Genomic DNA, 27,955 nt, shown 5'->3' with positions numbered 1-27,955 from the left:
TGCTTACACTGTCAATAATAGTCTAAAATTTCTTTAAATAAATAATATACACTATGCATCTTCAGGAATTCCCTCGTGGAAGTACTTACCTTCAGTAGTTTCTTGAATAATTCCTGCTCTAATACACCAATCACCAAAAGGCTCGCCATCGTTTCTCTCTTTACTCCATCTCTTGAACAAGTCTTTCAAAATTTCGAGTATCTCATCTTCTTTGATTGAGTATCTGTAAATCTTGTTCAATCTTTGTCCGTGGTGTCCTCCACCCAACATCAAATTATAAGCTCCATAAGCTTTACCAACTAATGCCACCTCGGCAACCCATGGTCTAGCACAACCGTTTGGACAACCAGTCATTCTCATAACAACAGAATCGTGCCTCAACCCGTAATCTTCCAAAGCTTCCTCTAATTTACTGATCAATTCAGGCAAGTATCTTTCCGATTCAGCCATGGCCAAACCACATGTTGGGAAAGCAACACAGGCAGCTGATGACAACCTCAATGCTGAAAACTCGGTATTGTCCAACTTGTATTTCGCTAACAAGCCTTTAACATCTTGCAAGTCTTCATCTTTAATGTTGGAAATAAGGATATGTTGATTACCTGTGAGTCTAAATTCTCCAGATTTCTTATTGTCCTGCAAGTACTGAGCAATTTTACTCAAACCTGTCTTTTGAGGCAATTCAGGAGTGTCTTCAATTCTACCATTCTCAATAAAAGCGGTAAAATGGTTGTATCCCAATTCATCCTTACACCACCCGAAATGATCAACATTGTTTTCAATTTTGAATGGCTTAGGTTCTTCAAACTTGTATCCCAACAAATCTTCAACCTTGGATTTGAAAACTTCAACACCCATATCATCAATTGTATACTTCAATCTAGCATGCTTTCTATTTGATCTGTCACCAAAGTCTCTTTGAACCAACATAATCTTTTCACAAACAATATGTATCTGATCTCTTGGGATGTAACCAAACATGGACCCTGTTCTTGGATATGTCTTTTTGTTATTGTGTGTGGTACCCATACCACCACCAACTAAAACATTATAACCAATCACAATATCGTTTTCAACAATTGCAATTAAACCAATATCATGGGCATATACATCCACATCATTATATGGAGGGACAGTGATGACAATTTTAAATTTCCTAGGCAAATAAGTCACACCATACATTGGTTCAACATCAGCTAAAACGTTACCCGCAACCAACGTCTTCTTCTTGGTTGGACCTTCTTTTCGGTTTGCCCAAGCTTCTCTGTCTCCTGGCTTATCAGATGGCATATCTCCTTCTAACCAAATCTCATGATAAGCAGTTGTGTTTGGCAACAAATGGTTTGAAATCAATGTACCAGTTGCAGAAACTTGTCCGTGGACCTTGGCATTGTTTGGTAATGCTGAGACCATCACATTTCTATTAACATCACCACATGCAGCCAATGTGTCCATCAAAGCGGCATTCATACCTCTAATTGCTGGTTTCAAATCGTGCTTGACGACACCGTGAAGTTGGAAAGTAGCCCTAGTAGTCAATTTTAACGTACCATTACCTCTTTCATCTGCCAATTCATCCATCTTCAAATACTGTTTAGGGGTTGCGATACCACCTGGTAATCTGACACGAACCATAAAGGCGTACGCAGGTTCAAGACCTTGAGCTTTACGTTCGTCTCTCACATCACGATCATCTTGCATGTAGATACCATGGAATTTAGTCAACTGTTGATCAACAGCACAAATTGAACCAGTAGATTCATCTTGCAATCCTTCAGCAATAGTACCTCTAAGATAATCAGAACCAATCTTCATATCTTCATTAGTAATTGGCTTGGGTTCCTCAACTCCTTCCACATTGTCCACTCCTAATGCGGCCCATATTTTTGGAATCCATTCATTAAAGCCAGTTGAAAATCCATCTGCATCTTGATCATCTCCTAAACCAATTTCAGCTAATTCAACACCACCATACAATTTAAGTTTGGCATGTAAATCTTTACCAGGTTTGTTATAGTAGTGCTTGTCTTCTTTTCTTGGCCAATACTCTGAATCACCTAAACCAAAAACAGAGAATCTAACACCAGAAAGGTCCATGTCGTTTGAGCTTTTAAGCCCATCCCAAAATTGCTTACCATTACCTGGAAATTCACCTTGACCTGAAGTTGAAGTAACAAAAACAATGTTTGTTTCATTTGGTAAATCCTCCATTGAAATCTCATCCATGGCCAAAACATTTGCTTTCAATCCTCTGCCCAAGGCTTGTCTATTGATCTTCTTAGCCAAACCTTCTGCATTTCCACCATCAGATGCAAAAGCTACTGTCAACGGTGGACCGGATAATCCTTGTAACAACTTGGCAAAAGATTCATCAGCAATTTTTGCTTGTTTGTGTTTGACCTCAGTGTTGGCATTTGCTGTCAAGTTTCTAGACAATAATGGATCCTTAGCAGCAAGCAAGGTCAATTTGTTTTCTTTGTCTAAAAATTCCTGCAACTGTTTTCTCAAGTTTGAGGAGTCCAATTTGAAAACATCAGCTTCTTTGGCAGCATTTGGATCAAACCTGTACAATGGCCAATATCCAGTATCGACTGCCATTTTAGTTTCCTGCAATATAGACAACGTGTTATCAGACTCTTTATGGTAAGGCAAGTATGCCAAAACAATTGAAGGTCCGTTGAACTTTTCGGCTTCAATAAATGCTTGCAACACTTGTGTATATGAAGAATAGACAGCAACCGAAGCGACGTAACAATCTCCGTGATTCATTGCATATAATCCCACATCTTTTTTCCTGAAACCATTAACAGTTTTATCTGACGATTTCTCCTTATATGGCTCTGAGTCGATAATCAACATGTTGATATTTTTACCAGAGGTGATGACACTGTGAACACCTGATGATCCTAAATCATATGACCAGGCATCTGAACCTATGAGCCAGTTTCTGCTTGTTGAGAAATAAGTTGACAAAGCAAGTAGTTCTCTTGAAGATGTCGATGACTCGTCAGTCTTTAACAAGTCAATAACTTCAAGCGGTATCCTATTTTCAACTTCTCCATGTTCTTGCCATTGTACCAACCATTCAGACAACAAATTGGTCAATTTCTTGTTATCCTTTGTTTTAAACTTGTTTTCCTTCAAAGAGATTTGCACCAACTTAGCCAAATTTTCTTGCTGTTCTTCGTCAAATAAAAATGACCCAAAACCGTATTCTGGGTTGGTTTCCAAACCAATATTGTCAGCTTGATACTCATTCAATACCTTTAAATTATTGTCATTAACTTGTTGTAAAATCTTCAAGTATGCTTGCTCCAAATTATGAGCTTCGGACACAGCCTTTTCGTATTCTTGATATTGCTTACTGGAGACATTGGCTAATTCACCGTAGAACAAATTCTGGGAAGGCTTTTCTGAGTGAATATTTGACACAACTTTGGCAAAAGCATTTGTATAATCAACAACCGGACCAAAAGTTGCTGAAACAATTTTCGCGAAGTTTTTCAAAGTTTGGTACTCTGAGTAATCAGCAAAAAAGTCTAGAAGTAATGGGGAAAACTGCGAAAAGCCTGAGCTAGCTTGTTGAACAATAGTGAGTGTTTCAACTTGTGGAGGAACAATCTTGAGCAAACGAGAAATCAAAAATGGTTGATAAACTTTTATGTTGATCACCAAAACCCCTGCTTTATTGGCTGCTTCCAACAAAGCATCATCTAGTTGACCAAGGTAGAGAATAACATCTTTCTGTTTTTGGACTTTGCTAACAATTTCAAAAGGTTGAGTGTCAAATTCTTCCAAAATCTTTTCAAATGACAATTCATGCAACTTTTTCAAAAATACACCCTCAGAAGGTTTTATACTTTCACTAGATCTGTACAAACTTTGTGAAATGTAAAAATGGAAAACTGAGGTGTGTAACCTTTCGGATAAGTTGTAGGCTAAATTTGCGAATTTGTAGGTCTCACGTGCATTTTGCGATACTAATATGGGGAAACTCAAATCTTTTAAACTAGTGACAACAGTAAAGTCTTTATTGCTTATCTCAACATGATTGACAACCTTGTTTGTTTTAAATACTGATGCTGATAAAAAGGGTAAATTTTTCAACAAAGTTGCAGCATCTGTTGTGACTGTAACTGTATCGAGATCTTGCTCTTCTGATTCCTCATCGACACCTTTATCACTTCGTTGATTATCTCTATCCAACAAAAAATTTTCCACTATCGCATATGGATCATTTGAGTTTATCAACACGTTTGCATTTGATACTAACTTTGTAAAAGGTGATTCAACAGACTTGGCTGGCTGGGTAACAAAGTTGACTCCATCAACAAGGTCTATTGTTCTTGCAATAGATTCTTCCTTGTTCAAACTCATCTTTCTGTTCAAAAGCAAACTGTATTGAGACGACCTATATCCGTTTGGGAATGATACTAAGAAGGCAAAAGTCTCTAATGATATAAGTTTGTTAAAAGAAGGAGAAAAATTTGCAATCAAACTTTTGATGTATCATTTTCAGAGGATCTCGACCAGTACATATGGAGTAAAATTATATGCAGTATTATATCTGATTACTCTACTGCACGTGCAATAACTAATTAACAAATTAAATTAACACACACAAAAAGAATACATAGAGACTAAATAAAGTAACGCGGCTAACAAGTGCTTTTTATTATTAAGATTAGAGTTTTAGTAAACCATCATGTGCAAAGAGTCATTAGTAGCGTAATATTTGTAATTAACTACAACTATGATCTAAACAAATCAAAATTATGTAATTTGCATTACTTTTTGGTTGATGAAGTTTTTTGACTCTGGATTTTGCAACTTACTTCATTCCAAACAGAGGTGTCTACAACACTCGACTTCTCAAAATTAGGGTTTTATTATTAGTTTACTTTACTCAAGACATCTCTTTTCTTTTATAAATTTGTAATGACCAGCATACGTAATTCATCAGAACTCATTGACGTCTATTAGGAGCTCTTTTCCACGCAGCATGGTCCTTTGGTCTGTAATTTAATGTACCTATACAAGACGAGTAAGGTACCAATCTGTTATATGACTCTTTACCATTTGTAGGAGACTTTATATTTGTGTAAGCTTTGTATACGGACAACGGAGTCCACTCCACATCTCGATCAGACCTCTTTCTAATCAGTTCTGGAACTTCTGGACTTGGAGGAGACTCTCCATTCAAAAACAAGTCTTGAATCACAAACTCTTCTCTAACTGTTTTCAAAACAGCATCACTAACGCATTTTGGCTCCAAAGTCGATAATCGTACCTTCATTTTGTTATAAAACTTTGAGGCCCCAGTAGTTTCATCATCAGGCCACTCATAAATGGGAGCTGTGATGTACTTGTCAGTGTTTTTCTTAGACTTGACCGGTGCAACAGGTGTGGACAGTGGAACCAGTAGTTGTAGGGCAATTGGATCGCTAAAAAAATTTGTGTTCTCGGCTTGATTATGTTTTGCATAAGTTAGTCGGTCATCCCACACACTCTCTTCTTCTAGACTGATGTCTCCTGCCTCATCATTGGAGTTATACTGCATGATTTGATCATCTTGATTGTAATGCAGTGAATTACCAGCCAACTCATCATCTTCGATAGTACAAGTGGAACAAATAGCAGAGTTGATATCTCCATTCTTCAACACGTCGTCAATTTTATCATCATCTTCATTGCAATCATCGTCTGTTCTACCCGAGGTGTTAATGTTAGATATGTCCCTGCTATCATGCAACATGTTGTCCTTTTCCAACAAATACTCCCAATAAGTTGAATCCAAATGATGCTCAAAGGTGAAATCATTGTCAGCTTTGTTCGCATGGGTTGACAGGTTTAAAAGACTATCATTTGAGAGGCAGTCTTGATTTGTTGAAAGATTCAAGTTGCTAGGATTCTGACTATCAAGTATCCCAAGTAAATCAGTGTTGTCAGTGTCATACTCAGTCGAAAATGCTGGCCTCAACAGTTGTAATGTGTGGTTGGATATCGACGGTGAAATTTCTAATCCGCTACTATGAGACGTATGATGGTGGTGGTGATGATGGTGACGGTGATGACGCTGCTGCTGCTGCTGCTGATGAAGCGACTCTTGGGCAATTTGCAAGTACTCCCATTCGACAGAATTAAAGTCGATGTTCGAGTTTGGATCCACTGTGAAACAATTGGCATTATCACCAATGAAATGCATATGATTTACATCATGAGACTGAGTTTCATCTGTTACATCGTCTAGCTCTATATCGTTGGAAAAATGAGTGTTATCATATTCAAAGTCCATAATGAGTTGACAACCAGAGTATTCGTCTTTTCTTCCCGTTTACGTATTTCAAACAAAAGGTGCTTATCCAGATAATTAATTTGATATTCAATGAGACAGTACTTGAACAAGCTGTTGCAATTGTGAATTTTGGATGCTTGTAGAAACTGATGCAAGTGGTGATGACAACCAATCCAGAAACGAAGACGTTTACTGGTGAAAGTGACGAGTTAATACAGGACCCAGTGACTCTAGATCGAACAAAAGTTTAAACCAGTCCAATTTGTGGAGGCGTAGGTGGTATCTTTTTTTTTCTATTTTCTATTTTGTTTTCGGAGAAACCATTTTTATGTTATGTTGCAAGTTTTATATGATAGAAGGTTAGCAAGGATAAAGGAGATATCTACTTACTTACCAATGGTTTTGTGTACATTGAAGTTTCGAATTCGCTTCCTTAATGCAAGATGAAAAAACAGTGCATCTAATAGCCTTTACGTGGATGATCATTGTATAGAGGTAGTAACGTAAATAAACGAATTTTAGAAGCATATAGTCTCTCGAAAGCATTTGTTTACGAGGGTTTAAGAAGCATCATTCACAAGTAGATACATGACATAAACATCTAGTCTATATTATATTTCTTGTTTGTATGTAATTGACAGCTTTTCTACTCTGTTTTGCAACCATTTTGGGAATTGGAGTTTCAGTGGTTGAACAATCGAAATAACAAAGCCATTGGTGGTAAAGCTACTCGATAGACATAGTTTGGGTGGCTGTAATTATGACGAGCTAACTCCAAATAGCTCACGCCAGCAAAGTTTTAATAGTTTGTCCTTACCCACTTTGTATCCCAAGTAATAAGGAAACGATAACAGATGTTTACTGCTGCATACAGAAATAAACTTGACACAAATTACAACTGTCGTGCGAATTGATCAATATGGCTTTGTACTACTTTAACCATGCTTTTTTTTTTTTTTTTTTTTTTTCCAATTTTTCACTTCTTCGCTCTCACTTCTCCTGTTCCGCTTATATGACTCAATCGGATTGATCTCTTGCAGATTTTTTTTTAGAGTTGCAGTAAATCAACCATCGAACTTCAAGTCATATATTCATACTTTTTGATTCGGTTTCTTTTTAATTTTTTTTTTTTTCTTGGTAAACACCAGGTCAAATTCTTGTTCATTCACTTATTCAAACCCACACATAATCTAATCTTGCAATGATTTGTCTCAGACGAGGAGTTGCGACTAGGCAAATATTAGCTTCTTTTCGTCTACATACCGCCAAATCATTTATTAGACACAATGCTACTGTCGCATCTCAATGGCCAGAACTTTCAGATTCAGATTTTATACAGGATCCTCAAGGTGGAAGCACAACGACGCAACCTGACTACATCAAATTGATTTTAACGTCGAGAGTTTATGATGTGGTTCTGGATGCAGGTACACCTTTATCACATGCAATTAACTTATCAAGAAGATGTGGCTCAGATGTATACCTCAAACGGGAGGATTTGTTGCCAGTTTTCTCTTTCAAGTTGAGAGGTGCATACAACATGATTGCCCACTTGCATTCTAACGCGAAACAGCCAATGTCTGGTGTTATAGCATGTTCTGCCGGAAATCACGCACAGGGAGTTGCATATTCAGCTAGCAAATTAAACATTCCGGCCACAATCGTAATGCCTACACCCACCCCATCAATAAAGTACAGCAATGTCTCAAGGTTGGGTTCTCAAGTGGTTTTGTATGGTGATGATTTTGATTCTGCAAAGCAAGAGTGTACTAGATTAAGTAAGGAAAATAATTTGGTAAACATTCCCCCATTTAATCATCCGTATGTTATCGCAGGTCAAGGTACAGTTGCGTTGGAAATCACGAGACAATTGCGATTGGATAAATTGGATGCTATATTTGTTCCAGTTGGAGGTGGTGGATTAATTGCAGGAGTTGCTGTGTACATGAAACACATTGCTCCACACGTTAAAATCATTGGTGTAGAAACATATGACGCTGATGCATTGTATCAATCGTTGAAGAACAAAAAACTGACGCATTTGGATAAAGTTGGACAATTTGCTGATGGAACTGCTGTCAAAGTTCTTGGGGATGAAACTTGGAGATTGTGCAAAGACTTAGTTGATGAGGTTGTGTTGGTCAATACTGATGAGATTTGTGCCGCCATCAAGGATATTTTCGAGGACACAAGATCCATTACTGAACCTTCAGGGGCATTGTCTGTTGCAGGATTGAAAAAATATATCGAGAACCATCCAGAGGTTGATCACAAGAATAAAACTTACGTGCCCGTTTTATCTGGTGCCAACATGAACTTTGATAGGCTAAGATTTGTAAGTGAAAGAGCCGTTTTGGGTGAAGGTAAAGAAGTTTCTTTGGCAGTTACTATACCCGAGAAACCAGGAGAATTTGCTATTTTACAACAACTCATAAATCCAAGAGCAATTACCGAGTTTTCTTACAGATGCAGCGGACTTGAAAAAGCCAACATCTTTGTTTCCTTCAACGTTGTCGATAAAAAAGCTGAAAAGCCTTCAGTCATCGAAGCCATGACCAAAGCAGGATTCGAAGTTGTGGACATTTCCGAAAATGAATTGGCCAAATCTCATGGTCGTTACTTGGTTGGTGGAAAATCCCACATTTCAAGAACCGAAAATGAAAAATTGTACCTGTTTGAATTCCCAGAGAAACCAAATGCATTGTTTAACTTTTTACAAGCTTTGAAAAGTGACTGGGATATCAGTTTATTCAATTATAGAAACCATGGACACGATGTTGGTAAAGTCCTTTGTGGGTTTATCTTACCTGATGGTTCAGAGGCAGAGTTTCAAGAGTTTTTGAAAAAGATTGGTTACACATTTGTCGATGAGTCGGAAAACGTCTTTTACAAGAAATTTTTGAAAAACTAATACAGGCTCTACTTTTGTATATACAAGTTTTAAAGAAAAAAACACTTTTTTTTTTTTAATCATCACGTCGTAAAAATGCTTGGTATGCGTCATTACCAATGGTTACCCTTCCAGTGGCCTTCATCTGCTTCTTACCTTCCTTTTGCCTCTCCAACAATTTCTTATACCTCGAGATATCAGCAGCATGCAACTTTTGAGTCACATCTTTTCTCTTGGCTTTTATTGTTTCTCTTGCAACTACCTTGTTGTTAACTTTCGCCTGTATTGCAACTTCGAAAAGCTGGTAACGTAAGTACTTTTTGAACCGGGTCACATAATCCTTTCCTTTAGATAATGCTTGAGATTTATGTATGATTGTAGTCAAGGCATCTTGTGGCTCGCCATTCACACACAATTCCATTTTGACAATATCAGATTTCCTATAACCCGCTTCCTCGTAATCCAATGAGGCATAACCTTTAGTGCAGCCTTTTAATTTACCAAAGAAATCCTCAACCAACTGCGCCATTGGAATTTCATACTTTAGCATCACTTGCCCTGTGTTTAGATATTCAATGTCCTTTTGCTCACCTCTATTGCTTAAACAAAGCGTCATCACTGTTCCCACATACTCATTTGGTAACGTCATTATTGCCTCCACATACGGCTCCATAAAGCAGTCAACTTCGTTCACAATTTTGTTAGTTGGAAAATCATCTGGGTTTGTAATAATCTTCTCTTTCCCATCACGATAAATGATCTTGTATGGTACTGTTGGAGCCGTGAGAATAATCTTTGCACCATACTCGTTTTCCAATCTTTCTTTAAATACAGAAGCATGTAACGATCCCAAAAACCCAAGTCTCCAACCTAATCCCAATGCATTGGAAGTCTCCTTTTCCAAAGTTACTGACCTGTCATTCAACACTAAATTCTGCATCTGATCATCCATAGCATTAAAATCACGACCATCAGCCGGAAACGCACCAACAAAAACCATTGGCTTAGGTTCTTCGAAACCAGGTAGAGGTTCTAATCCTTCACTTTTCCCTAATTGAAAGAATGTATCACCAACCAAAGCTTCCCTGGGGTTCTTCATACCTGGTATGACGTATGCTACTTGCCCAGCTTTGACCCAGTCCATTGGCGTCCTATCAGGATACATTATCCCAACCTCTTTCACATCGTAAGGCTTGTTGGAGTGCGCAGATAACACCTTCATTCCCTTTTTCAATTTTCCATCAACCACGTGGATCAACATCACCACGCCGACATACGGGTCGTGCCACGAGTCCACAAGTAGTGCTTTGAGTGGTTTTCTTTCATCTCCTGTAGGTGCTGGAATTTTTTCAATAATGGATGGAATAATATGATCCACATTCAAACCTGTTTTGGCACTCACTGGAATGCAATCCGCTGGATCCAACTCAAAGGTTGTCTCCACCTGTTCAATAGCTCTTGGAATATCAGCCAGATCAAGATCAATTTTATTTATTATCGGAATTAATTTCAATCCCATGCTATAAGCAAGATAAAAATTTGCAACAGTCTGTGCTTGAACTCCTTGTGATGCATCGACTAACAACAATGCCCCTCCGCAAGAAGCATAACTTCTCGAAACTTCTGCTCTAAAATCAACATGTCCTGGAGTATCAACTAGGTGTAGTAGGTAATCCTTTTGAGATTTTGGATCGTTATAAATCATCGACACTGTTTGAGCTTTCACTGTGATTCCTCGTTCTCTTTCAACATCTAGCTTATCAAGCACTTGCGATTTAGAACCAGGTTGAATCACACCCGTGAGTTCCAAGAGTCGATCAGATAATGTCGACTTCCCATGATCAACATGTGCCACAATGCTGAAATTTCGATAATTTGCGATGGGAATTTTCGCTATTCGTTCTTCCAATTCTTTACGAAATTTATCTTGATTTAGCTTTTGTTTCTTTTCTTCTGTGGATAATACATTGTGCGAAGATGCTTGTGAGTAGCGCCTTATGCAGAATTGACTATATCGTAGTGGAGTACGTAAATGGCGCCATGATGTTATAAACATTCTTTGCAGAAAGGCTACAAAAAAGTGAAAAATTTCAAAGTCTTTTCTTTGGTTCCCGTTTTTTAGTGCGCAAAATTAGATTGAGAAGTGTGCTTATACAATTCTAGCTATTAGCCTTGGCAAACTCATCAACAAACTTTACCAATCTTTCAACACTTGCAAGGGAGACAGCGTTATAGATCGATGCTCTAATTCCTCCAACTGATCTGTGACCTTTCAAACCCTTCAAGTCGGCAGCATCGGCTTCAGCAACAAATTTGGCATTCAATTCCTCACTTGGTAATTTGAATACAACATTCATGTTAGATCTGACTTTATGATTTTTCACTGGCAAGATATAAAAGTCTGGGTAGGAATCCAAAACTTTATATAAAAGCTCGGCTTTCTTTTTATTGACCTTCTCTCTCTCCTCTAGACCTCCTTCCTCGAGAAGCTTATCGGTCACCAATTTCAAGATTTGACAAGCAAAAATAGGAATCGTGTTGTAAGCTGAATTGTTTTTAACAACAGTTGGGTAGTGAATGGCGATAGGCAGTAATGGTATGTCCAACTTTCTCAATTCCTCATCTGAAGCTTGCTCCAACAAATCCTTTCTGATTATGTAAATTGTCAAACCAGCAATACCGACGTTCTTTTGTGCACCTGCCATGATCAACCCATACTTACCAATGTCAATCTTTTTAGACAAGATATTCGATGACATATCCGCCACTAATTCAACGCCTTCTGGTAAGTAGTCTGAGCCTGGTGTATCTTGAAATTCATTCCCATGAACTGTTTCATTATCGCAAACCCACAAATAAGAAGTATTTTCCTTAATTGGCTCCCAATCAGAGTATGGTGGGATATCGCTGTAGTTTGACAGTTTGGTATTCACAACAGTATCCACTTCAAAGCCTAAACGTTTGACCTCCTCCGCAGCTTTAGCTGACCATGAACCAGTAACTGCATATGCAGCCCTTCCTTTCTTACCTGTTCTTTTAGCATGATTGGCAAACAAGTTGTAAGCAATTGAAGAGAAACCAGTTGTACCTCCACCTTGAAGGAAAAACACTTCATAATTGTCAGGAATTTCAAGCAATTTCTTTAAGTTGTTTTTGGTGTCATCGATGACAGCAATTGCTGGTTTGGAACGATGAGAGATCTCAGCAATTCCAACAATGTCATTGTTGTAGGAGATCAAGTCATATGCAGCTTCTTGTAGGACATCAGCAGGTAAGAGTGCAGGCCCAGCACCAAAAAAGTCGGCCTCTTTTCTATCTAAAGTTCTGCCTTCAACCATTATGCTATCAATTGGGGGGTGTGATAAAGAATGATTCATCAAAAATTGAAAAAATTTAAAAAGGATGCGCGCTTAAAATGACTCTGTTCTAATTATATTACACACTTCTAATACCGTTGATGAAGTAGACTAGCTCAACATCCTCGGTCTCATCTAATAAACAATGAAGACTACAGTTCCGATGACCAATACACAAAATTACCGTCTTACAACGTCCTACAATTTTCGACGCCAGTTGCCAATCCTTCAACTTAACACTTAGATTCACCACTTCTGGACTCACAAGGTCTGAGTTCTCCAGAATCATGGTATCAACGTTCTTCAACGACTCTCGAATGGTATCAGCATCAGTTGCTATTGGCTTGTGAAATTCTAGTTTTGTTTTCCAACTCACAGTTACTTTAAATTTACCATCGTCTTCCAAAACAAATTGCAAACTCCCAACGTCTCTATTACTTGCTTGTATGGACACGATATCATTAAAGGACGTTTTCTTGAATTTCTCTAAACGCTTGAAAATGGTAATGAATTCACTCGGTAGTCTCACTATCAAACCAACATCGGTGTGGGATGGTTCTTGAAAGTAGTCTTGAGCTTCCTTTAGTATTTTCACAGGTATTCTAAAGGTGTGGTTTATGACATTGGAGTTGACATTGATATTGGAATAAAATAAAGCTAACGAAGCCGTTCGTCCATTCTTTGTACTTGTCCCTTGTTCTCCACTCGCATCTGTTCTTTGTAGTCTTATGTTTAATCCTTCGCTGTTGGCTTTATCGAAATTTCTCAATGTTTGTAGGAGTAGATCTATATTTATCTCCATCAGGATAGTATTATCTCTCATACTTTGAATCTCCATGCTTTCAAATAGACTCGAAGTGCTGAATTTACACCATACTTGGGGCTCCAGCTTGACAGATCCACTGTTTACCAGAATGACATTGAGCTCTTTCGGCGTGATTTTGAGTATAACAAATTTTCTTAAATGAGATATTAGAGCTAATGTGTCTTTGAGCTTTTCGATATTCCTCGTCATAAGCTTTAGCTTCATCTTATAGGGCTTGTGGAGTTGTTGTAACTGGTCCCATCTGGGTGGGTAAAAACCCGCAACACAATAGAATTTGCAAAAGAAAAAGATTTGAAAAACATCGACCTTGAAAGATTCTCTTACAATCCAATCATTCTATTCCACACCCATCACATACGCTACACGAACCATGAGTGAAGATAACACCTCCTTCTCCAATGAAGAGAATTTCAAGTTCTTTGGACTCGGGGGTTGTAATGAAGTTGGACGATCGTGTCATATTATTGAATATAAAAACAAGGTGATTATGTTGGATGCTGGAATGCATCCTGCATTGAGTGGGCACGCATCATTCCCATATTTCGATGAATATGACTTGTCTAAAGTTGATATTTTATTGGTGAGCCATTTCCATGTTGACCATTCGGCGTCATTACCTTATGTCATGCAGCAGTCGAATTTTAGAGGTAAAGTTTTCATGACCCATGCTACAAAAGCCATTTATCGTTGGTTGATGCAGGATTTCGTTCGAGTAACATCTATTGGGAACTCAAGGACGGAAGGAAGTAGTGGCGGAGGTAGTGATGAAGGGGGAAACTTGTACACAGATGATGATATATTCAAATCATTTGATAGGATCGAAACAATTGATTTCCACTCAACAATGGAAGTTGACGGGATTCGATTTACTGCTTACTATGCCGGTCACGTTCTTGGAGCATGCATGTACTTGATCGAAATTGGAGGCTTGAAAGTACTTTTCACAGGTGATTATTCAAGAGAGGAGAATCGGCATTTACCTTCAGCAGAGGTCCCACCTGTTAAACCAGATGTGTTAATTACCGAGTCGACATTCGGTACTGGTACATTGGAGCCCAAGGCTGAATTAGAACAGAAGCTCACCAATCATATCCATGCCACAATAACGAAAGGAGGAAGAGTCTTGTTACCTGTTTTTGCATTGGGTAATGCACAAGAGCTTTTGTTAATTCTTGACGAGTATTGGGAAAAGAATGAAGATTTACAAAATGTCAGCGTTTATTACTGCTCTGATCTAGCTAGGAAATGTATGGCCGTTTATGAAACATACACTGGTATTATGAATGATAAAATACGGCTCTCATCGTCTTCAGATGACTCCAAATCTAGTCCATTTGACTTTAAGTATATCAAGTCAATCAGGAACCTTGCAAAGTTTTCAGATTTAGGTCCATCTGTAGTTGTAGCAACACCCGGGATGTTACAAGCTGGTGTGTCGAGGCAGTTGTTGGAGAAATGGGCACCAGAACAGAAAAATCTTGTGATATTGACAGGATACTCCGTTGAAGGAACAATGGCAAAAGATTTGTTAAAGGAGCCTCAGGTCATTCAATCGCTGAATAACCCAGACTTGAGCATTCCAAGGAGGATAGGAGTGGAAGAGATTTCGTTTGCTGCCCATGTTGACTTCCAACAAAATTCCGAATTCATCGACAAAGTGTCGCCTTCAAGAATAATATTGGTTCATGGAGATTCAGTTCCCATGGGTAGGTTAAAGTCGGCTTTGCTTAGTAAGTACTCTTCAAGAAAGGGAACCGATAAAGAAGTTAAAGTGTTTAATCCTAGGAATTGTGAAGAGCTTAACATTGCATTTAAAGGATTGAAAATAGCTAAAGTGCTTGGGTCACTTGCTGAGGAGCAGTTGCAAACGTTGAAGCAGGAGATTGAAGAGAAGATCACCGAGGTGGATGAGGAAGTTAAACCGGAAGACGAGGAAGATTCCAATTCGAAACAAATGGCCAACGGTGAATCAAACACTTTCAAACCGGGACAAATAGTCTCGGGAGTACTTGTGTCGAAAGATTTTGAGTTGGATCTCGTACAATTGCAAGACTTGAATGAATTCACCCAGCTATCTACATCGATTGTAAAGTCCAAAATGAGTCTCAAAATCAACGCCAACTTATCCTTGATGATATGGCACTTGGAGCAAATGTTTGGCTACATCAATATCCTCAATGACGATGAAAACGAGTGGGAGTGTGTGATTATGGATGTAGTAGACATTTTAGTAGATAGATCAGAAAGTCCTGGACTTTTCATATCGGTGGAATGGATTAATGACAATTTGATGGCTGACTCATTGGCAGATGGTATAATTGCTATATTATATTCTATCGATTCGTCACCAGCATCGGTGAAAATGTCATCATCCCAGCATTCTCATACTCATCAACCCACACATATCAAACAAGAGAAGGAAAGCACATCGACGGTGATGAAATCCGACATTGCCAGCAGGATATCCCAACTCCAGCTTCTCTTGGGAGCCCAATTTGGTGAGTCTTTACAAAATTTGGATGATGACAAGGCTAAAGTCTCGATAGGAAAAAGTGTTGCAAATATAGATTACAGGACTTTGAAAGTGGAGTGTGCTTCAAAGGTGTTGAAGGATCGTATAGAGACTATTATAAAGCGTGGTACTACGCTAACTGCACCATTGGCCTTGCCACCTAAATAGAATAAACGTGTATCCCTTGTAATTGTATCCTGTAGTAATGGTTGATGTTTTGTGCGCGATTCAACTGATTGAAAAAAAATCCCATCACTAAAAGAAAAACCAGCAACACATCACAAGACCACCAAAGCCATCATAAGGATTGAACTCTTTTAACATTTAAACAACACGTACTACACTTGAACACATTACAACTACAACAATGAGGTACGTGCTGAAACGCGATTATGTATTGTGAGACATCTTTTACTAACTCAAACTATAGCGAATTCATAGATCGTCCACGATCAGAACTCACAGAACTCGAGCTCGCGAAACTAGAAGAATTCGAGTTCTTGCACGGTCCCATGTCACTCATAAACCAAGCCCAGAAAGAAAACACACCAGTAATAATATCGTGTCGTAATAATCATAAATTGGTTGGTAAAATCCGAGCTTTTGATAGACATTGCAATTTAGTGTTGGAGAATGTTAAAGAATTATGGACTGAGACGGTGAAGAATGAATTTAATCAGACAAAGAGTGTTTCGAGGGAGAGGTTTGTGAGTAAGATGTTTTTGAGAGGTGATTCGGTTATTATAATATTGAAAGCGTGAGACCAATAGGCCTTTGAAGTATCGCCGTGTGTTAAAATTATAGTACAATGTTTAATAATATACAAAACAAAAATTGAATCCCCGTCTGTAATCTAAACCCCAACTCTAAGTATATTTTGACCTTGGTGCCTGAATTTGATAACCTCGTGTCTTTCTAAAATATACAAAGCCTTTTCTAATGCCGAGCTGCTAGCCTTACCAGAATCGACAAACTCTTTCCTCAAGGTTCTATAAGCAGTAGACCAACCAATTGGCAATCTTCTTCTTAATTCTTGTTCAACCTTTTTAATTTCAGCATTCAATGTGGCATCTGCACTGTTTCCAAGACCTTGATCGACAGCATCCATGGTTGAGGCAGTGAATAACCTAATGGCTTCCTCTACGTGCTCCTCAGTAGCAACTGGACTTAATCTCAATTTGGCCAATGATTCTGTTATACGAATGATGGCCTCTAATTGACGAACAGTGATTGGGATTGAGGACCTTTCATTCATTTCATTTTCATTGATTTGTAATCTTCTCCTAATGGAGACGAAATGGGATGATAACCTCTCAGAGGCTTCAGCAGTTAAACGAGGGGCACATCTCAACTTGACATATTGAATATATCTCTTCATTGTTTCCACTGGAATCTCTCCTTCTTGTTGCAATTCCTGAGTTTTACCACCTGCGTGCACATCCATAACGTGATGGGCAATTGAAAGATCTCTGTTCTCATTATGATCATCTTTGACAATGAAAATCATATCAAATCTAGACAAGATTGTAGATTGGAAATCGATATTTTCTCCTGGTGATTTAAATTCGTCATATCTTCCAAAAACGGGGTTAGCTGCTGCTAAAACCGATGTTCTAGAATTCAATATGGTTGTGATACCAGCCTTGGCAATGGAAATTGTTTGTTGTTCCATCGCTTCATGGATTGCCACTCTATCTTCATCTCTCATCTTGTCAAATTCATCGATACAAACAACACCACCATCAGCCAACACCATTGCACCACCTTCCAAGTAGAAATCCCTAGTCTGAGGGTCCCTTTGAACAGATGCAGTCAAACCAGCGGCAGACGAACCTTTACCGGATGTATAAACTGAAATGGGGGCAATTTTCTCAACAAACTTCAACAATTGTGATTTGGCAGTACCTGGATCTCCCAACAATAAAACGTTGATATCACCTCTCAACCTCATTCCATCAGGAAGAATCTTTTTGGAACCACCCATCAACAAACAAGTGATGGCCTTTTTGATATCCTGGTTTCCATAAATCGAAGGAGCAATAGAATTGGCAAAAATATCGTACAAATTGGACATTCTTGATAACTTTAAAAATTCCTCCTCTTCTTCTTCACTAAATGTGATACCATGCCCGTTGGCTCCATTATCGATGTCTGTTTGAATACCAAGAACTTTCAAGTATGGATTACGAATGGCAACATTGCTAGCACTGCTGTTACCTGCTCTTTGCTTAGATTGGAAAATGGAGTAAATACCAACAATTGTTACTCTGGTACCAGGGACAACTTGGTTAGTCATATATCTATCAGTTTGTAACATAATATGACGAGGCATTTCACCAACAGGAACCATATCTGGACATTCTTGTAATTTCAAAATTTGCTGATCAACGAAATGGGACTTGTCATGGTCAATGACATAAGAATCTTGTGGACATTTTTCTTGAGTGGAATTTGGATCAATGTTGTGAGGACTTTGACATTTAGGTAATTGAATAGGACCAAATCCTGACTTGACTTTTAACTGCATAGTATGTTTACATTGACGACATATTAATTGTACTTCAGTGGCTCTTGATGATAAAACAGAAGCTGAGATGATAATCCCACTTACTCTGACAATTTTTGAAATATGTTCTGAATCCAAATGTCTAATTGAGACTTTGTTTGCTTGTGAATACAAAATTAATTGGCAAGTTGGGAAATTTGCAGGAATTTCATCTTTGGACAAGTAAGCAATTCTTTTAGCAATATCCGTAATAGCAATTTCGAAAAGTGGAATCATTTCAGATGGATCATCGGTTAATTTTTTATTTAATTCCTCATTAAACCCAATAAGATGTTCACTATCAACTTTAAGAAAATAGTTGTTGATTAACAAGTTTTCACGTAATTGATCTCTGTAAATAAATTGTGAATCCAACCTAAACTCCAATATGAATGTACGGAAGGCTTTAGTGATTTGATTATGAGAGTCATCACTGGGACTCTCACCTTGAAGGACAGGTGCAGAATACACGCTTGGACGTTCAAATGACATGGCTTTTGAATACTGTTAGACGTGTTTGGTTGAAACTGGTGGGTATCTTGAATAGGCAGTTATAGCAAAAGTTTTTTTTCTTGAAGTGACAGTTCTCTAACGAGTAAAGCAACAGTATAACTAGCAAAGGAGATACGATTTGACTTGTGATAATCCAAGAAAGCAGCTGTATGGTTTTATAAAAAGATCTAAAAATTTTATTCTTACTTTTGAAATGAAAAACGTGTATTCCCAATTGGGTTAAATTATTGAATTTTGTTTTTGTACTGATTAAACCACACGCGTATCACCTCAAGCTTAACTCAATAATCTCTTATCACAACATATACGTAGAGATGGAGTGCAGATACAAATTGAAGCAGTAATAAGAGTCGTATTTGTGAGCGTATATAGCACCTAGAAAGCCATCTTCACTAAAAGATATACAATTAAGAAAGACAAAGTGAAATGCAGTATCGTGTTTAAGTTGCGACAATACTATAAAATCAATTGGTAGCACAATATATAATCGATTGCATCCCCACTTGTCATTTCTTTGAAGGTCCTGTACGCTAAATGTTAAGGTATCCTATAAGACGACTCACATCAACTTCTTCAATTCTTTATGCTATTCCTAAAAAGAATAAACTACCACCACGACCTAAATGGTTAATCAAAGAGGAAGAAATTGAAGAAAATTTTATAAAGGGAGGCCGAGGTCCAGGAGGACAGAAAATCAACAAGACAAATTCCAAGGTACAATTGACTCATAAACCAACAGGTATAGTTGTTACATGTCAAGCAACACGATCACAGGAACAAAATAGGAAAAAAGCCAGAGAAATTTTAGCATTGAAGTTGGATGACCTATACAACCCAGAGACTAGTAGAAATACTGTTGTGGCTGAAAGAGCTCAGAAAGTGAAGCAGAGTAAAACCAAGAAATCAAATAGAAAGTACCGTGCAATAAATGAAGCAAAAGAAGCAGAAAAGGCAAGGTTATTGGAAGAAGAACAAAAGTTGATGGAAGAACTTGCTACTCAAGATGGGGAGACACTAACAAAACAAAAAGGTGTTGAAGATGATGATGATGAGTTTGATAAATTCATAAAGTCAGCTAAAGTAGATTTAAATGAGATAAAGATTAAGTAAAAAAGCAGAAGGAGTAGTAAGGTGTACATTTACACTCTACAATGGGAAAAGAGGGGGTAAATGAGGGGACTTCGTATTTGCAACCAAAATCATACACACGAGTGCACATCACCATCACCACATATCTTTCTACAAACATATCTTACAAGATCAGATCTGGCAACTAAAGAGTATCTTATTCATAAGTGGTATCTACAATGACTGGTTCTGATACGGCACTCCTTATTCTATTGATTGTTACATTGTCATTGACAGTGTTTACGTTGCTAATGGTTACCTCCCTTACCGATCCTTACTGGTATTTACATATTTTGTCAATCAAACCAGGCAACAGAAAGAGGTTCCATACTCATTCAACGAGAGCTAGGAACTCAGACTTGGAGCAGCAATTTCCTTCCAACCCCCCTCATTCAGGTAGCCATCATTCGATATCTAATGGTTCAAACGTTGCTTTAGATAGTTATCCAATGGGGTCTTCAATTCTGGACAGAAACAACAATGCACACCAAACTAATTCGAATGAGCAACATGAATCCACACAAGAGGTACCTGACTCTGCAGAAGACTTGGTTTTATCTGGCGAGGAGCAAGTTGATATTCCACAAAGTACCGCAGTGAGAGATATACCAGGAACCAGAGATGAACCATCTGAGAGCTTAGGAGAATTTGGAAGTGCTCATGAAAGGTTTGCTGTCCCACACGAGCCTCAAAATCTCGACATTGACTCTGCAATCAATCTTTCCAGATTTGAAATAGTTGGCGATTCTACAGATGCGGTTGGAATTGGAGGTAACAATGACGAAGAAGAAGAGGAAGAAGAGGAAGCTCCTGCTGATAACGAGGATGAGATTGATGTTGAAAACCCCACAATTATTGCCCAACCAGTGTCTAGCCTCTCACTTTTTGATTCACCTCCATTAGTACAGCCAACAGCAGAGACTCCCATTGTGACCGGATCGGAATTCAAAAATAATAAAGATGGGGCTAGAGGAAAAGCAATTCTCGGGATACGTGAAATGCTCTCTCATAACCACATAAGAGTTGGACATTTGGTGATTGTAACTAGACCATTTGTTGGTACCAGAGAGTCCGATTTCCCATTATTAGAACCAGGCGATGTTATTCAAATTGAGAAGTTTTATATTCGGAAACCATCAGCAAATGAGGTTGATGAGACAGAAAGAGAACCAGAGAGGACTGATGGGGTAATTGATTTGGCCAATTTGAGTGAAAGGCTGCTGGAAGACACACTGACCGATGACTCGCTTCCGGAAGGCCCTTTGGACGATTCTAATGCCCAAGAGTTGTTTTTACTTGAAACAGAAGATTTTTACAAAGAGATCTACTGTAAAGGAAAGCTCTTGAAAACCTACTTTGGAATATCATCGGAAAATGAGTTGTTCCTGAAGGAAAGAGGGGACCATCCTTTGAAGGTCAACGGTCTGATCAAAGATTTCCCCTTGGAGGCGGTTATGTTGTTAAGAGTTTTCCTCCACAGAGTATCGGAGTGATCGCTTTCAGTTGTTAACTCTAATCCGTTTTTATTAATTATCTAATTTTACATAGCTAGCTATTTTAATTCGTCCCATCCCTATTCCTAGCAAGCTTTTTCCACTTTTCATTCATTTCCAATGAATCTTGTAAACAATCCTTTGTTACTTTCAAATCCTGTCGAAGAGTGTCAATAACTTTTTGTGCATCCAGATCTATACCAACATTAGCCACCAACTCTAACACTTGTTTCAAATTATGATATAATTTATAAAACTCATTCACCAATGGTAATGCAACAACTTCAGAATTATCAATCTCATTGTAAAATTTCTGTATAACTTCTTCATCCACTTGTTCATTCAATTGTTTCAAATCTATTAGATCTGATGGATTAGGGATAATTTCTAGATCCAATTCTACTCCTTTATAATTTGCAATTTGAGAATTGACCAATGATAGATACTTCTTAACATGTTGGATGAATTTCGTTAGTTTGTAATTTTCACCAGCTATACTTTCAATAATCATCGTTAATGATTTGATATATTCTGAAGAGCTGTCATTGTTTATCTTTTGTTGGAAATTCATAAACTCGGGATTATTGAACGTTATACCCAAGTTGGCTAAACTGTTGTCAATTATGGGTGCGTTGTTGTAAATACCCTCATTTACATCCTCACCACCTAGATTTACTGTAGATGGCTGCAGTGGTGACGGAGTCAATGGAATCCCGTACTCAATAGTTGAACTTAAAGTCTTTTTTTCAATTAGTTTATTCTTCAAGTTGGTAATTGCCAAATTCTTTCTCTTCAATTCTACTCGATATTTAGCTTGCAAGTCTCTATTTGCAGCTGTCAAAGTTTTGATATTTTTCAGTTGCAACTTATTAGCTTGTGACAACAGAGTAATCTGTTTAGACAATGCAGTATGGTCAATTTGTGAGTCCCTACTCCTATGTTCCGTCGTGGCTAATTTCTTTTCTAGCGTCATTACTCGATGATTTAATTCATCAATTTGGCGATTCTTGATAGTTAAAGTATCATTGAGATTCTTTTGACGGTTACGATTCTTATCAATACTAGTAATGAGTTCATAAATCACACGGAGTATATTTTCATCATTCTTGCAAATTGTTTCCGTAGGTTGTAACTGGCTGATCTCACTAGTGTTGTTTTGATCTGCAGTAAGATATGACCAATTTATGCTTGGGAATAATAGCTTTGTATCGATGTAGGCCCTTGATTCTAAAGTAGCATTAACAAGCTCAGCTAAAGCCTTCACTTTTGAGACGTCGGACGTCGCCTCTGATGTCGCCATTGTGGAGATGTAGTTTTTGTTGTAAAGAAAGAGGTTGTTTTGAAGGGACCTTTTGTTTTGATTTCCTCGCGTTGATAGTGACACAAAAAAGTGGTGTATGAGGAACCACTTTTTTGCTCTCTCAAGTAAACTACGTGTGGTAGGCACATCTCCCGAAATGTGCGTCAAAGTAGAGATATAAAGCGATCCGCAAAGCACAGTTTTCCAATTGAATGAGTGCTTTTCCCCAGAGGAAGAAACTCTGCGCACGGTCCACTACTTAAAGTGGTTTGACTCAACACAAACTCACAACTTATCTGAATCCCGTGGCATCGGCAACTGCCACCCTCCTCTACCAGTCACTCATTTGATGAATATTTAATCATTCCATTTCTATACTTCCTTATACAAAAATTGAATCAACCTGTGACAACTTACATTGATTCACAAATCGACTCTTGTTTCCATCATTAATGTCCTTCAGCTTCAACTTCATCAAAGACGAACCAATCTTCATCTGGCTTAGTTTCAGAGTCAGCGGCAGCAGGTTGAGCAGCTTCGGCTTCAACTTCACTTTGTTCATATTCTTTAACTTCTTCAGCTGATAATTGGTGAATTTGAGGAATGGTTGGTTTACCTGGTAATTGAAATTTTTTTACAGCTGATTCAATTTCTTCTTGTGAAAGAGCATGAGGCTTGAATTGTCTAATGTTTTGAACATACAAGTCACCGATCAAGTTTGATCTTCTTGGGGTGATTGAAAACAATCTTCTTGACGATACACGCTAGAAAATGTGGTTAGTATGAGATCATGCAATGGAAAGGAAAAGGTCAATGGTAAGGATATGTTGGATTACTGTTGCTTTGGTGTCAATGCGATTGCTTTGTAAAATTGCCCCACATTTTATTTTGGTAAGAAGCTAAAGTTGCTATTGTTGTATAGATGGATCCAAGAAATAAAACATTAATTTATTCATCTGAGTGACAACTGGCCTATATGGGAGGCAATGTCCATACGATTGTTGTCGTTGATATTCTGCGATATTTTTTCACGGTCAACAGATCCCTTCTCTGCTGTGCGACCACCGAGGAAGCCACTATCCATTCACACTCCTTCCCTTAGCTCAAATACTCATATACATACGGCAATTGGTCTGAACATTGTCTCCTTTACTGATGTATTTTCTCAAGTATGTTTTGTTGAACACTGTCTTTTTTTCCAAATGAATTTTTTTTTTTCCTTTCACCAATTGAAGGTGTGGGTAGTGTACTATGCTCAATGTGAAACTCTCGCATTTTCCTTGAATCATGTAATTCAATTGGACAAAATGTTTTGATTTGTTCACGTGATACCATCGTAATAATACCACACACATATATCCCATCTTCACTTCATAAACACCAGCTTTAGAGGGGAAAAGGAATCACACTTGAAACATGCCAAAGTATTACTGTGACTATTGCAAGTCGTATTTGACTCATGACACAATGAGTGTCAGAAAATCACACTTGATGGGTAAACATCATATCAAATACTATTGCGATTACTATGAATTCAAAGCTAAAGAGACTGGCGAATGGAATCCACAAGAGCTAATATATGAAATAACTTTTGACAAGTTGAATAAAGGTATACCTGGAGGTAGTGGTAGTGAGGACAAGGTTTCAAACAATAGCTATACACAAAGTACAGATAAGAGAGGTGGGGATAAAGATGTTACAGATAACTCTTTGAAAAGGTCTGCTGATGAAAACAAGGGGGAAGAAGATGAAGAAGAAGAAGAAGAATTTATGCTCCCGCCGCCTCCACATTTGATAGGTTTACCGCCACCACCTACCGCAGTATACAATAATGTAAAGGAGATACAAATGGCAATTCATCAAAATATTCAGCGTTGATGGAGTTTAGAGATTTAGGGCATATCCGTATTCAGTGTATAGCATGTCAAGATACGCCGTTGCAACGATTCATTTGTCAAAACGACCTTTCAATGTAATAAAATTTATTCAATTCTATATAAACTATATAAGCCAGTCTACACAACGTAAACTGCATCGTCAGCAAACTACAACTAGCATCATTGTAATACCTTCAAGCTCTCAACTTCTCATTTTAAGCTTGTGCATTATATCCTTAAACTACTCTCTAATAATGAGCAAATGCTATACATATATAAACCCAACTTGGCTTACAAATCAGCATCATCCTCATCTGGCAATGGCAAAGCGGTAGCTTGTTCCATTTCTTGTTGATATTTTTGCATCAAATCAGAATCAACTTGGACTTCTGGTGGGGCCAAAGCTGGAGAAGCAACGAATTCCAATTGAGGGTTACCAACCAATTTTCTAGCCAACCACAAGAATGGTTTTTCGAAGTTATAGTTGGACTTGGCTGAAATGTCATAGTATTGCAAGTTTTTCTTTCTGTGGAAAGTGATAGTCTTGGCTTTAACTTTACGTTCTTTAACATCAACCTTGTTACCACACAACACAATTGGAATGTTTTCACAAACTCTTACCAAGTCCCTGTGCCAGTTTGGAACGTTCTTGTAAGTGATTCTTGAAGTAACATCAAACATAATGATACCACATTGACCATTGATATAATAACCATCTCTTAAACCACCAAACTTTTCTTGACCAGCAGTATCCCAGACATCAAACTTTAATTCACCAAAGTTGGTGTGGAAACCCAAAGGATGAACTTCAACACCCAAGGTGGCAATGTATTTCTTTTCAAATTCACCAGTTAAATGTCTCTTGACAAAAGTGGTTTTACCAGTACCACCATCACCAACAAGGACTAATTTGAAAGTAGGAACTTCTTGAGCCATGATTGAATCTTTCTATTAATAGGGTTGACCGAGTATGTATTTTAATTGATGTATTGAATCAAAGAAAGGCCGATGGAAACTTCTTCTGATTCGAATTTAGTGATGTTTTGATTTTTTTTTTTTTTCTCTTTCTCGATGTCAACGGATTTGAAGAAAAAGCAAAAAAAAAAAAAGAAAAAAGGTGATTGGTAGCGCGTTAAACGAGGGACAAATGAAGATGAGGTGGTTTAAAGTCGCAAAAATAGCAAGAGACGTAGATCAAAGAATTTGCGACATTCACAGCGGAAGGTGATCATCAGCCTTAATCTCACATGGTATTTGCAGGAAACGACTCAAATATCTGTTGGCTCTAAATAGACTTCAGTCCTGTTCAAAATCAATGTTGTGGTAGCTTATACTACAATTCAACTTTGTATGCATTATATCCCACAAAGAATTGGCTGATTGTATTTTCATTCAAAGGTTTTGCAACAAATTTACCACAAATTTGAGCAAATAACCCAAATCTTTTTCATCTAAATTTGTCCTCACTTAAGAAATCAGATAGTAAACGTGGACCCTGGTATCAATTGACAAAAGTCCAGCACTATCACGAGGCGTCTAGAACTTTGTATCTCCCACGAATGCCGTGGCAAAAGTTCAATGCAAGCTATATAATGGCGATCACCGTTGCTACCAAACACTTTAGAGACCACTGGGAACTACGCATACCACCCAGCTTTTTAAACATTGCTTGAGATCGGGTTCATGGATATCACCTAGATATGCCCCCTTGTGGCACATATTAGCCGAAAGAGTTGACTTCGGTTAAATGGTTTATATGTGAGATTTTCACGCAATATGCAGTGTTTACTTAAAACTAGAAAGCAATTTGAAGCGGCGCACTTCCCAAAATGCAAAGCAATGCCAATTTAAGAAGTTTGCAGCTCACATTAGTCGTGGAGGACAATTTAAGGTCCGTCACGGTTTAATTCAATAACTTATGATGTGTGTATGTGGCAAGTGCTTTGTGTACAGTGTTCAGATCAAATTGACTGATTTCATTGTCTAGCATTGAGTGCTTCCGGTTAGTTATTCAGGACTAAGTAATCAACCCCAACCAGTCAGCCCTGGGTCAACAATACCACTTGGCTTTCAAAAAGAGGATTCTTGTACGAGTCTGTGAGGTACAGGTAAGGCTTTTCTCGAGAGTGAATTTATTTTTTCTTTAATCATTAAATCCGCATGTTAGAACACGAGGAAACCTGCATTAGAAGTAATCAATGGTATAAATCACACAATTTATACCAGTATTAGGCCCAAAGATAAGAAGCATCGATGGGAGGATGCGAGAATTGGGGGTTGTTTTAATTATCCAAATTTGAAAAACGAAAGAAATGAGACGTGGTGGTAATATTCAGTGTCGTTCCGAACACAAAAGTATATTGTTGCCCATGATTTTCAAAAACTAGGGCACCACATTACATCAGAATGGAAGCGCTCTTGGCGTAGCGTAAGCTCTTTAAAACAAAGTTGTATAACCACTATTTATGTGGGGTGGTGAGTACTGATTGCAAAAGAAAGGGGTTTCAAAAACACAGTGAGACACACACACACACACACACACACACACACACACACAGCGGTAATTACATTACCGGATTAGTTGTGTAAACAATAAAGGAGCCCTATGTTGTTTGCTGTGTGTGTTTTTGAGAAATTCAATTTAGTGACAGCGAAGGACTAAAAATAAAAAAAATAAACAGTAAACATAGGACAAAAAGTGAAGCACCAAATATCAAACACCTGAAAGACGAACTGGAAGAAGAAGAATAAGGATAGCTGAGAGTCTTTATTTGCAACAATTGTGAACTGCATACAATATTGGACAAGTGCTTGTAAGTTGAAGCTGAGCCATGCCGATCCTGTTTCGTTGAATGTGTATTGTGAGTCGTTCCACTCCCGACACAAAAATAAACCTTACATAACGCACCAAAACAAAATGGTTCTTTCCAAAAGTTACACATAACCACCACTTCAAACATTGTTATATGCACGCTTGCGGGAAAAATTCACCGTTTCACTACAGAAAGGAACATCCTACCTGCGTTTTAGAAGAGAAGAGAAGAGGACAAACGACAATATAGCATTGGTGACCACAACTGGCAAGGGTAATATTAAACTCAGTAAGTGTCATTAGTTTTGCTGTTTTGAGAAATAAGTTTTTCAATACTAAACGTATAAGCTAAAATTAGGAAAGTTGGATTATTTTTTTTTCAACTGAAATTGTGTGATAAATTTTCTA

At 38.0% G+C, this 27,955-nt stretch overlaps 15 protein-coding genes across 15 annotated transcripts; 6 read left to right on the top strand and 9 right to left on the bottom strand. All coding sequences in view use genetic code 12, as the record gives it.

Annotated features, from left to right (window-relative positions):
- Positions 1 to 51: 51 nt before the first annotated feature.
- Positions 52 to 4,377, bottom strand: ECM17 (sulfite reductase (NADPH) subunit beta; the record flags this gene model as incomplete). Its single annotated transcript, XM_067695117.1, has 1 exon — positions 52 to 4,377. One exon carries the CDS (start codon positions 4,375 to 4,377, stop codon positions 52 to 54), a length of 4,326 nt encoding a protein of 1,441 aa, XP_067550746.1.
- Positions 4,378 to 4,966: 589 nt separating this feature from the next.
- On the bottom strand, positions 4,967 to 6,295 carry FGR12 (Fgr12p; the record flags this gene model as incomplete). Its single annotated transcript, XM_067695116.1, has 1 exon — positions 4,967 to 6,295. One exon carries the CDS (start codon positions 6,293 to 6,295, stop codon positions 4,967 to 4,969), a length of 1,329 nt encoding a protein of 442 aa, XP_067550745.1.
- A 1,201-nt stretch (positions 6,296 to 7,496) lies between these two features.
- On the top strand, positions 7,497 to 9,206 carry ILV1 (threonine ammonia-lyase; the record flags this gene model as incomplete). Its single annotated transcript, XM_067695115.1, has 1 exon — positions 7,497 to 9,206. The coding sequence occupies one exon, from the start codon at positions 7,497 to 7,499 to the stop codon at positions 9,204 to 9,206; it is 1,710 nt and encodes a 569-aa protein (XP_067550744.1).
- Positions 9,207 to 9,261: 55 nt separating this feature from the next.
- On the bottom strand, positions 9,262 to 11,241 carry I9W82_000719 (GTPase; the record flags this gene model as incomplete). The annotated part of the gene is made up of 1 exon (XM_067695113.1): positions 9,262 to 11,241. One exon carries the CDS (start codon positions 11,239 to 11,241, stop codon positions 9,262 to 9,264), a length of 1,980 nt encoding a protein of 659 aa, XP_067550743.1.
- Positions 11,242 to 11,344: 103 nt separating this feature from the next.
- Positions 11,345 to 12,523, bottom strand: SER1 (O-phospho-L-serine:2-oxoglutarate transaminase; the record flags this gene model as incomplete). Its single annotated transcript, XM_067695112.1, has 1 exon — positions 11,345 to 12,523. The coding sequence occupies one exon, from the start codon at positions 12,521 to 12,523 to the stop codon at positions 11,345 to 11,347; it is 1,179 nt and encodes a 392-aa protein (XP_067550742.1).
- A 97-nt stretch (positions 12,524 to 12,620) lies between these two features.
- On the bottom strand, positions 12,621 to 13,571 carry MEC3 (Mec3p; the record flags this gene model as incomplete). The annotated part of the gene is made up of 1 exon (XM_067695111.1): positions 12,621 to 13,571. The coding sequence occupies one exon, from the start codon at positions 13,569 to 13,571 to the stop codon at positions 12,621 to 12,623; it is 951 nt and encodes a 316-aa protein (XP_067550741.1).
- Positions 13,572 to 13,737: 166 nt separating this feature from the next.
- On the top strand, positions 13,738 to 16,047 carry I9W82_000716 (cleavage polyadenylation factor subunit; the record flags this gene model as incomplete). The annotated part of the gene is made up of 1 exon (XM_067695110.1): positions 13,738 to 16,047. The coding sequence occupies one exon, from the start codon at positions 13,738 to 13,740 to the stop codon at positions 16,045 to 16,047; it is 2,310 nt and encodes a 769-aa protein (XP_067550740.1).
- Positions 16,048 to 16,246: 199 nt separating this feature from the next.
- On the top strand, positions 16,247 to 16,640 carry SMD2 (mRNA splicing protein; the record flags this gene model as incomplete). The annotated part of the gene is made up of 2 exons (XM_067695109.1): positions 16,247 to 16,251; positions 16,310 to 16,640. The coding sequence occupies 2 exons, from the start codon at positions 16,247 to 16,249 to the stop codon at positions 16,638 to 16,640; spliced, it is 336 nt and encodes a 111-aa protein (XP_067550739.1).
- A 92-nt stretch (positions 16,641 to 16,732) lies between these two features.
- CDC46 (MCM DNA helicase complex subunit) lies at positions 16,733 to 18,916 on the bottom strand (the record flags this gene model as incomplete). Its single annotated transcript, XM_067695108.1, has 1 exon — positions 16,733 to 18,916. One exon carries the CDS (start codon positions 18,914 to 18,916, stop codon positions 16,733 to 16,735), a length of 2,184 nt encoding a protein of 727 aa, XP_067550738.1.
- Positions 18,917 to 19,471: 555 nt separating this feature from the next.
- Positions 19,472 to 20,047, top strand: I9W82_000713 (uncharacterized protein; the record flags this gene model as incomplete). Its single annotated transcript, XM_067695107.1, has 1 exon — positions 19,472 to 20,047. One exon carries the CDS (start codon positions 19,472 to 19,474, stop codon positions 20,045 to 20,047), a length of 576 nt encoding a protein of 191 aa, XP_067550737.1.
- A 197-nt stretch (positions 20,048 to 20,244) lies between these two features.
- Positions 20,245 to 21,558, top strand: I9W82_000712 (uncharacterized protein; the record flags this gene model as incomplete). The annotated part of the gene is made up of 1 exon (XM_067695106.1): positions 20,245 to 21,558. The coding sequence occupies one exon, from the start codon at positions 20,245 to 20,247 to the stop codon at positions 21,556 to 21,558; it is 1,314 nt and encodes a 437-aa protein (XP_067550736.1).
- Positions 21,559 to 21,622: 64 nt separating this feature from the next.
- I9W82_000711 (uncharacterized protein) lies at positions 21,623 to 22,858 on the bottom strand (the record flags this gene model as incomplete). Its single annotated transcript, XM_067695105.1, has 1 exon — positions 21,623 to 22,858. The coding sequence occupies one exon, from the start codon at positions 22,856 to 22,858 to the stop codon at positions 21,623 to 21,625; it is 1,236 nt and encodes a 411-aa protein (XP_067550735.1).
- A 449-nt stretch (positions 22,859 to 23,307) lies between these two features.
- ATP14 (F1F0 ATP synthase subunit h) lies at positions 23,308 to 23,999 on the bottom strand (the record flags this gene model as incomplete). Its single annotated transcript, XM_067695104.1, has 2 exons — positions 23,308 to 23,622; positions 23,982 to 23,999. 2 exons carry the CDS (start codon positions 23,997 to 23,999, stop codon positions 23,308 to 23,310), a joined length of 333 nt encoding a protein of 110 aa, XP_067550734.1.
- A 275-nt stretch (positions 24,000 to 24,274) lies between these two features.
- I9W82_000709 (uncharacterized protein) lies at positions 24,275 to 24,736 on the top strand (the record flags this gene model as incomplete). The annotated part of the gene is made up of 1 exon (XM_067695102.1): positions 24,275 to 24,736. One exon carries the CDS (start codon positions 24,275 to 24,277, stop codon positions 24,734 to 24,736), a length of 462 nt encoding a protein of 153 aa, XP_067550733.1.
- Positions 24,737 to 25,026: 290 nt separating this feature from the next.
- Positions 25,027 to 25,671, bottom strand: GSP1 (Ran GTPase; the record flags this gene model as incomplete). The annotated part of the gene is made up of 1 exon (XM_067695101.1): positions 25,027 to 25,671. One exon carries the CDS (start codon positions 25,669 to 25,671, stop codon positions 25,027 to 25,029), a length of 645 nt encoding a protein of 214 aa, XP_067550732.1.
- Between the last annotated feature and the right edge of the window lie 2,284 nt (positions 25,672 to 27,955).

The sequence above is a fragment of the Candida metapsilosis genome (genome assembly GCF_017655625.1).
Source record: "Candida metapsilosis strain BP57 chromosome Unknown scaffold1, whole genome shotgun sequence".
Lineage (NCBI taxonomy): Eukaryota > Fungi > Ascomycota > Pichiomycetes > Serinales > Debaryomycetaceae > Lodderomyces > Lodderomyces metapsilosis.
Note: the sequence above shows the minus strand (reverse complement) of the source record. Positions and strands in the feature narration are given on the sequence as shown.